Source organism: Melanotaenia boesemani, chromosome 14 (genome assembly GCF_017639745.1).
Source record: "Melanotaenia boesemani isolate fMelBoe1 chromosome 14, fMelBoe1.pri, whole genome shotgun sequence".
Lineage (NCBI taxonomy): Eukaryota > Metazoa > Chordata > Actinopteri > Atheriniformes > Melanotaeniidae > Melanotaenia > Melanotaenia boesemani.
In genome coordinates this window covers 4,122,216-4,132,227 of record NC_055695.1, presented here as the reverse complement: position 1 = coordinate 4,132,227, position 10,012 = coordinate 4,122,216, and the positions used below count along the sequence as shown (strand labels likewise).

At 38.2% G+C, this 10,012-nt stretch overlaps 1 protein-coding gene across 1 annotated transcript in view; it reads right to left on the bottom strand.

Moving 5' to 3' along the window:
• The window catches only part of ghrhrb (growth hormone releasing hormone receptor b), a 61,119-nt gene that overhangs the window by 2,853 nt on the left and 48,254 nt on the right, over positions 1–10,012 (bottom strand). Inside the window, exons 4-8 of the mRNA XM_042005641.1 lie at positions 6,619–6,719; positions 4,700–4,797; positions 4,490–4,622; positions 2,828–2,981; positions 2,635–2,695 (exon numbers count right to left, since the gene is read on the bottom strand). Of these exons, the coding sequence (XP_041861575.1) occupies positions 2,635–2,695; positions 2,828–2,981; positions 4,490–4,622; positions 4,700–4,797; positions 6,619–6,719 (547 nt within the window). The remainder of the gene's footprint in view (positions 1–2,634; positions 2,696–2,827; positions 2,982–4,489; positions 4,623–4,699; positions 4,798–6,618; positions 6,720–10,012) is intronic.

Genomic DNA, 10,012 nt, shown 5'->3' with positions numbered 1-10,012 from the left:
AACGTGAGAAAAGGCAATATGCTGAAATAAAATGTAAATTATATCAAAACATGTTTCAATAAGAAGCAGATGTGAAAAGTAAAATAGTAAAGATTGACCTGCAACAGAAAAATTTGAAAAACTTGTTACCACGAGATTCACAAGTGTTTCAGACTAAATTTCAGATCTTTTTATTTCAGATGAAATGTTGAGATTTGAGGGAAAATACAAACAAGTTGCTTTATGTGTTTGCAAAAGCCAAGTTTATTCTCTTAATAATGCATCAAAATACCAGAAAAATGGACATTCGAGGCAAGGCAAGTTTATTTGTGTAGCACATTTAATGTTCAAGACAATAAGTGCTTTACGTAAAACAGTATTAGCCTACGGTGCAAAGAAAGCATTAAAAAGTAGCAACAAAGAAGCAACAAAGAGCAAAAATCAATCAATTCAATGAAAAGAAAGTTCAAATTCTAAAGGTTTTACATTGAATTTCTTTAAAAGATAAAAAGTCAAGCAATGGGAGTGTGTTTGATCTAGCTTTAGTTGTAACTTCTTCACAGGAAGTAGGCGAAACTCTCACAAAGAAAATGCACGAAATACGATGTTTTTTTAAGAGATTTCTGTAGTTACTGGGTAAATGTATCCAATATAATGAAAAATTGTGATTTAGACAACACATTTTGTACTGTAAAGTGTGATTGTTTTTTTCTTATACTTCCGTTAGACGGTAGAACTGCTAACATTGATGGCTATCAGCTAGCAAACCAGTAATTTACATCCCCTCTGATTTATTTCTGCAAGTAGGAAGACAAGTAGCTCACAAAACATATCTTCAACATTGCCTCATATATATATATATTATTTTTTTTAAGTATAAACCTTTAAAGGAACAACTTTACATCTAAAGAAAGATTTTTCTTGCTAGGTGTTTGTATTTGTACCATGTTTCCCTAAGCCAAAAATAAATAAATAAACGAAAACCCCCCAAAAAATCTCTGAATCATTCTCCACATGTAGTTTTTATGTCATTCTGTATTATGTTATTTCATAAATAGAAGAGCAAATAGAAGAACAACTTTACATCTAAAGAAAGATTTTTCTTGCTAGGTGTTTGTATTTGTACCATGTTTCCCTAAGCCAAAAATAAATAAATAAACGAAAACCCCCCAAAAAATCTCTGAATCATTCTCCACATGTAGTTTTTATGTCATTCTGTATTATGTTATTTCATAAATAGAAGGTTTTAAAAGTGCAATTTGCTAAAAATGAGAGAAGCTACAATAGCTAGCACTGTTTTTAAACTAAGTTAAGCTAACTGATAGCTAACTAAAACTGTTGCATTTGTTTCACACGTTTAGTTACTCTTATTTAAATTCCCAGCTAAATGTAAGTGTGCAGCCTGTAAGTGACCCATTTTATGGTTTATTCTATCACTTACCTCTACCAAGGCGGAGGTCATGTTTTTGCAGGTGTCGGTTTGTCCGTCTGTTATATCTTTATCTGTTTTTATATTTCAAAGAGTTACAGATGGATTTTAATGACATTTTTAGGAAATCTCATACATGGAATAAGGAAAAAGTGATTAGATTTTGGGGGCGATTGGGATCACCTCCTGGGCTCTGGAACTTTTTTAAAGGATTCTTTATTATGGGTAGATAGGAATAATTTTGCAATTACAGCTTCTAACTCAACAGATAATGTCCATATTAGCAGAAAAAATGTCAATGGCTTGTGGAGGTTTGTGCTCTCTGGGTGCTTCTAGTATTTTTTAGGTGGCAGGAGGATCAACTGCGACAAGTTTCCATCTTCAGATTCTGTTCCCAGCTGTTCCATTTATAAGCATATTTTGATATGGTATGTGGGCTTAATTATAGTTTGGTTCTTGTCTCTTCATGTACTGATTTCCATGATTTAAATAATTGTATTGCTTTTGTTTTTTAAGTTTTGTATACATGTTTGACTGTCTGTTCGTCCCAGCAGGTCTGCACCCACACACCTGTATTGAGTTAACTTCCACACCTGCCCTTGGTTATGCGTTACCTTCCTCAGTATATAGTCAGAGACTTTCACTAGTCCTTTGTCAGATCCTTGTTTTCATTTCAGTTGTTATTCCCCTCACATCATGGTCTGTTTCTCTCATGCCACACACTGCTTAGTCTATTTGCATTTGAGGAATTGCGGCAGCCTTTGTTTTGTTTAATAAAGTTTATTGAACTTCATTAGCCAGTCTCCTGAGACTGCATCTGTGTTCGATGGCCTTCCCCACCTAAACACCTATGAAATATTTCCTGTAAGAAAGGCCAAACTATTTACATTAATTGCCCCCAACAAGTTGTTTTGACCCCATGAGTCGATATCTGGAAATAAAGTGCAAACTTTGAGGGGTTTTCCCACTGCTGAAAAAATTATTAACCCTTCTTTATTTTGTTTTAACTGTGTTTAGTCAGTAATGAACAAAACTGGATGGTTTAGCACCATAATTATAAAATAAAGGGAAGAAATGACGTGCTTTCCTTCTATGGCTCCTCTATTGGGTGACGTAATGCGTTGCTACATAAATTCACAGGATGCTTCAGTGTGTATTCTGATTCATTTTCACTATTTCGTTGTGTTTATTTGGTCTTTTTCTTGGATTTTTCAGCAGAAGCTCACCCCGTGTTATCATAGAAGTTTCTAGTGAGGATCCAGACCAATATGATTGTGGTTGGGAGACCTGGGAGGAAAAAACACAGTAACCTGGTCATTAGGAAAGAGTCACAGTGGAGCTCTAATAAGACATTGGTATGAATAAATAATAGCCATTGAGATAAATTAAAAAGAGATCATAATGAATAAAAGCACCAACCCCAGCCGATGAGTATGTACCACCAGAAGTATTTCTTCTGAAAGACAAACGTGAGCGCGAGCAGCGTTTGCAGGTACATTCCTTCCACCAGCAGCCAGAAGTAATTAGCCAGGATACTGAACTGAAAGAAGGCCACGGCTGATTTACAGGATGTCTACCAGACAAACGAAAACAAAACAAACAACGATGTCAATGCAGACTTCAGGGCTGTCAATCATTAATTAAGTTTCCAATTAAGATATTTCCAATCTGAGTTTCCTGTTGTTATTGAATGCAACACTAGGGCATGCACCATAAAACAGCATGTGTCACAGCATTCTGCAGCACTTTTTAATAGCACAGTTAAAGTGTATATTTGCATCTTAGATCAAAATACTAATAGATTTTTATGTAATAGTTTCTGTTTCAGAGTGAAGTCTTAATCTAGTTAAGATCAGAATATTGCTGTCTATGTAAACATAGTCAGAGACCTGGAATTAGATAAACCGCTGCTACTGATGCAGAATAAATGGTCTCACTTCCTGCATCCACCCTCACACTGTACCAACATCTTGTGCTGCATCGCTGGCAGGACATGCCTACCATGGACTGCAATTTAGCTTCAGGAAAGAGACCTAAGGTTTGTTGAGTTTCAGGTTAGTGTATTCTAGTATTGGGAGACTATGTTTTCTTCTGTGCCCTAGTTTGCAGTACTTCCTGTATAAACGTGAGCCATTGTTAATTTGATTTAAATTTGACTTCTGCTGGGTTTAAACCTGGTTTCGGTTACTAAACACGCCGATGTTCTGTTTAGTTGTCACCTCCAGTTTTTGTTGTCTTTTGGTGCCTCCTCATGTTATCCCTACCGGTTTGTATTCTGCCAGCTGTTTGACTGAACTAATGCTGGATAGTTTTTTTGCATTGTTTAGTATTCCCATTAGTAGACTGCATTTAAAATATTCTTGATTTTAAATTTATTTCTACTCTATTATCTATAACCATTACAGAATCTCTCCACTTAATTAAAGAAAAATACAGAGATGCTGCAAATAGTTTTAATCATTTGTGTTTGGCTCGATTATTAAAACACATTTCCTGTGAGTTGTGACAAACTCAGAATTTAATTTCTGATTTCAAATTTATAACTGAATGTTTACTGACTGCCATCTCCTCGTTCATTTATCACCACTGTCTCTTTCTCTAAAGTATTGTGGGATTTTTTTGTGACGGAGCAGAAGAGCTTTCTGTCCTCTGATCACCAGCTCTGTCTGCCTCACGTCCTCTCTAAATGAGTCACAGAGAGCACCGATGCTGATCCCTTATAGACGCACAACCTACCCTCAGCACAGCTTCATCAGCAGAAAAGTAGGAAGAGAAACACCGTCAGCCCTTCCCTGCATCCCAATCCTTCCTGCTCTCTATGATAAGCTTTTCTGAGTTCTCTCAAAAATAACAAGAACACAGGAAACTCTGACTATTTGTACAAACCTTATAGCTCTTCCCTCCAACTAATGTTTTATCTTTAACTTATCTTTTTACTTTTACCTTGTTAGATTTCTGCATGAATGTGGAACTGTGCCACATTTTTTCTTTTTTTTTTTTTTTTTTTACTAAAATAGAGGCTGTGAGTCCTGCTGGGGTAAATATGGAAATGCTGATGGAGCTGAAGGGCTGCACACTCACTGTGGACATGAAGCAGTGGTCCAGGTTTTCATCAGAGAAAAGAACAGCGTCTTTGATGAAAACTGCACTCGCTCTCAGGATGAAGGAGAAGAACAAGTTGATGTGGATGTAGTTTCTGGTGCAGTGAAACTTCCTGCAGGAGAAAACTTACAGATTTAAGAAAATTTCCAAATTCACAGCAATGAGTCAACCTGAAACTCGGAGCATTACCTGAAGACAGTGAAGACAAAAATGGCCGATATAAGAGAGACGAGGGAGGTGGAGTAGCCAGCAGTGTACACATGTTTGAAGTTGGAGAAATATGTTGTCTAAAAAAAGAACAAAATGAGAAACTGCTCAGAAACAACTTTTAAACCAAGTATTTAGTGTTGAGCAAGTAATTAGAAACTGAACTCTTCTTTTTTATTGCTGAGGGCTGTTCTGGGAACAACGAAGTTGCTTCACTTGAACTGATTGGGATTTGTTTTCATGCAAAATGTGTTTATTTGTAATTAGTTTGGCTGGATTTCACTAAGGAGGCCCATGGCAGAAATCAACTGTGGCAGTTTCACGAACAAGACACAGACTTTTTAAGCTTAAATGTTCCAACAATCAGCGGAAACATAGAAACCAAACAAGAGACAGCTGGGAAATTGACACTGAATTCACTTCAGGAGCCAGCAATATGAGACAATATCACGCACTGATTTAACGTTTTATTTATTTCTGAGCTCAGACATTTAAATGAAAAACAATCTGTTCTTTGAACAACAAAAGACCATTAAAATGGTCACGTAACGAAAAAGAAAACTAAAAGAATAACATATTTGTAGACTTTAAAGCAGGATATAGTGGAAACCTTACTCCTATTTAAAGTCTCAATATTTTTATACACTCACCGGTCACTTATAGGAGTTCTACTTCCTGTAACACAAATACATAACAAGCCAATCACATGGCAGCAACTCAATATATCTAGTCATGTAGACATGGTGAAGACGACTTGCTGAAATTCAAACTGAGCATCAGAATGAGGAAGAAAGGAGATTTAAGTGACTTTGAACGTGGCATGGTTGCTGGTCTGAGTATTTACTGGGATTTTCACACACAACCATCTCTAGTGTTTCCAGAGAATGGTCTGAAGAAGAGAAAATATCCACTGAGCAGCAGTTGTCTGAACCACAATGTTTGGTTGATGTCAGAGGTCAGACGAGAATGGGCAGACTGGTTGGAGATGATAGAAAGACAACAGGAAGTCCAATTAGCACTGGTTCCAACCAAAGTCTGCAGAACAGCATCTCTGAACACACACCACGTCCAACCTTGAAGCAGATGGGCTACAGCAGCAGAAGACCACACCGGTTCCTCCTGTCAGCTAAGAACAGAGCAGCTTTGGGATGTGGTGGAACGGGAGATTCTCATCATGGATGCAGCCGACAAACCTGCAGCAACTGTATGATGCTGTCATGTCAATATGAAAACCTCTGAGGAAGGTTTCTAACACCTTGTTGGAGCTATGACTCCAAGAATTAAGACAGGTCTGAAGGAAAAATAAATACAAACCGGTACTTGCAAGGTGGGCTTTGACAGCTCATAAAACCTTCTTTATGGTAATGTGATACGAATCCCAGTTAAATCCTACTAATATTCTGTCAGTATCAAACAAAACATCTTGATAAAGGGGAGCTTCAGTGTTCGTTTATCATCAGTGTTGATGACAACAGAAACATCCAAGATTTTCTGTGTTTCAACAAATGACTAATACCTTTGCAGCAGTTTTGAAGGGCTCAGGTCGATTCTGAGAGCTGTCAATCATCTTTTGCCGTTCGCTTTAAATAAAACCTGTCATTTATAGCATGTCTTTTCATGACTGTAATAAGGGCTGGAGTTGAAAGCCTAGCAATTAAATCTCTAACTGCATGCTGCATGCAAGCCAGTCTACAGTCCCCACTGATCATCAGTTGGCAATAAGTTGTCTCACGGAGGGATACAGGGAAATATTAACATGTTCACAAAATAGTCCTTTATGACAACACACAAAAATTTAAATTCGAACTCCAGAGGCTTGTGATAGTGAATATATCCAGGGACACACGATAATTTGAGCTAAATGAGAAACCCACACAGAAATAATCTGCTAAAACTTCTACCTCTGGCTCTGCCTCTTCATCCTCTGCAAACTCACAGGCATCCTCATAGGATGGGTAGACCTCGGACCATCCTTCCTTGGTGCAGTTCCTATAAACATAACCTGGGAAATAAATGAGTATTTCAGAGACGTAGACAGAGAAGAGTTTGAAAATGAATGACACATCTGAGGACCTCAATCTGCTACCATGGAAACAGCTGGCCCCGTTAAGGACACATGATGCATCTCATTCAGTAGATACACCTTTTCTTTGATAAAATGTCAGTACTCCTTGTAGTAGCTGTTTGCAGAGTCACATCCCATACACCAGAGATCACCAGCTCCAGACCTCTTGGACCAGATGTTCACCTGCTGCAACACACCAGACTAAAATCAATGGATTATTAAAGGTGTATTCACACTAGGATAGTCCGGGGGACTCGGTTCAATTGGGCAGGGAAGTCCAAATGTTTTCACACCTTGGTCTGGTTTGGTTTCACACAGCACTTTTACTCCAGTGGACCAAACTGTCTGGACAACACCTTTGCTGGACAACATCTCTGCTCGAGATATTTCCCAAAACAACCCCTGCCCAACAAGAAAATCCAGCTCATTGACTGACCAGGACCAAATATGGTTCACCGCAAGTAAACAGTAGATTAACAAAACAAAAAAGATTCAGTCTTGGAGTTTTGGTTATTGCTGTGGTGTTCAAATCTGAAGCAGTTTTCACCAGAATCAGTCCAGTATGAGCAGCGGGAGATGCAGCCAGATATTCAACATGTTATTGTATCATACATGGTTTCCTCTCTTTGGTCTGCTGGATGGTCCATTTGCTTTCACACTGTCAGAGTTCACTTGCAAGTGGATTGAGACCCCCGTTTATCGCTTTCTTGGTTCACACCATAGTCCAAACGGATCACACTCTACAGGTAAGCGGACCAAACCGCGCCAGTGTGAATGCACCCTATGAGACTTGTGCAGAACGTAATGACAAGTTGCTTGAGAACAGCTTGTCATTAAGTTCTGCACAAGCTGGGAAATTATTTAGTCCCAGAGCAAATAATTTCTCAGAGATATCCACATGGTTGAAGGAATGCCACCTTCAGCTAAACCTGTCTGGGACTAAACTATTGGTCATTAGTGCGTGCATCCATCACAATGTCAAAATTGAAATCACATATTGGTCACATATCCTTGACCAAAGTTTTAAGGAACCTGCATGTCATGACTGACGTCAGGATCAGGTTGTGTCTCTTTTACTTTACAGTGAAAGAAAAGTCAGACTGTATATAAAACAATATACCACCCACATCCTGGAAATCATCCCTCATCTTCACTTCTACAATTTGCTTCTATCAGATCTCCTAGCAGGACATGGTCCAGAATACAGTCGAACTTCTAAGGACTGCAAACAGTTAAACATCCAAACTTAGTCATGCTCTTGTTCAACCTGCATTCCTGGAGCCTATTTCTACCTTCAGTCTCTTTATGAGTCACCATTTCAGAGAATTTCTCCTCCGGTCTGTACAAAAGTATACTCTGTCCTTCTTAATAAATCCGTGTTTCTCAGTTCTTTTACCAAGATTTCTTTGCTGTATTGAAGCTTGTTTCTGTTTAGATAGAAGCATCTGCTAGATGTCCACATGTAGGTGAAAATGCATCAATTAAATACACTTCGAAGCTCGGAGTTCAGTAGGTTCTTTAGTTTTTTGTTGTTTTTTAGTTTTTTTAAACCAGAAATTTCCACTAAATGTTGCCACTCCCACTGGAGAACAGCTCGTCAACCTGAGAACACCTCTGCTTATTCTGTTTGTTTTTTTGTTTTGTTTTTTTTAGGCATATTTCTCTGTTTCTGCTCCACAGTTTATTAATTATTGACCTTTCTTCAGAGCTTTTTTCAGAACTTAATTGAACAATGATAATCGAGTTATTTTGGCAAGTATTTTGTAGTAAAGAGAAGTAAATAATGAAAACTATCAGTACTTCTATCAGAAAAAAATGTTATTTCAAATTTTTTATTTCTTCAGCTATTTCTTAAGCTGCTTTGGTTAAGCTTTACATGACTGGCTGCCTGGGAATCCAAGATTAAATAAAAAACACAAGCAGTGAAATTTCATGTTTTATTTCTTTTAAAAAAACATAATAAATAAATAAATAAACGTATGAAACTTAAGGAAGCTCAGACAGAAGGCTGTAAATGCTGAATGAACTGAATTTACAGCTACGTCCTCCTGGTGTGGCCTGGAGGTAAACATGATGGAGCTCAGCCTCTGATTCTTCATACGTCGTGACACACAAAGGATCACCAGGTGAGTCGATGTTTTCAGGACACAGTTTGGTAAAGTGAAATGATGTCCAGCTGCTGAGTGCAGCAAAGTGAGGGGGTTTGAGTCGTGGGTGGATTTACCGATATCCAGGCGCATTAGCCTCAGTACAGCAGAGCATGCAGGGCCTGCAGCTGCAGTGAATGGTCGAATGTGAATGGAGGTTTGAAGGCCAAGGCTCTGGGGAGGGTGCTAAAGCTCATATTGCCATGCTTAACAAGCAGTGCTACCTCCCTACTCATGCTCCTGGCTCTTCAGTTTACTCTGTGATTTCCAATTCATCATTTTCTCTACATGCACAGTCCCATTGGTGAGGCTGGATCCATCACATAGTGTTGGACTTATCTGGACTGTCTGTGGAGGAGGAAATCCACTGAGGTTCAGGAATCCACTAATACAGATGAGGTCATCAACAGCAACCTCCGCCTCCTGATCTCTCCACAAAAACTGTTATCTTAACTTTCACTCAAAACCTAATGTTTTTTTTTCTCTTCTCTTCATCTGAGTCGCTCACATTCAAATACATCATATCAGCACCCACATACTACACTGTACGTTCTCTGAACCTTCTCAACCACTGTGACTTTGAGGTATTTTGTCAGCAAAAATCAACTATTTGTTTAAAACAAAGCTTTCTTTCGACTTTCCCCAAACTGTCTGACCTTCCACCCCTAATCCTGGTGAACAATACACAATATGAAGCATAACATAAACTACTGAACAGAGATAGGAACTAGCATTTATTGCAGAGAAGCAACAAACCTCCAGAACAATCACTGCAAGTCAAATCTTTGGGTCTAAATCTCATTGGGTAACTAGACTTAAAAACAGCAGCAAACTTTTTCTGAAAATCCTCCAATCCAAATGAATTTCTTTAAGGGATAAGAAAATATCAGCCATGGCAGAAATGATGGAAAGAATGAGGCTCATTTCATGGTTTTCAGATACATGAGAAAATAGCTCTATGATGGGAAATGATTTATGAAGTGTTCTGCAACATAACAGATTAATTAATCCCTGTGAGTTTCTAAGGAGTTATTTAATTGGAAGAAAAAAGAACAGGAAGTAATGGGCATTTGAGTCAGAATA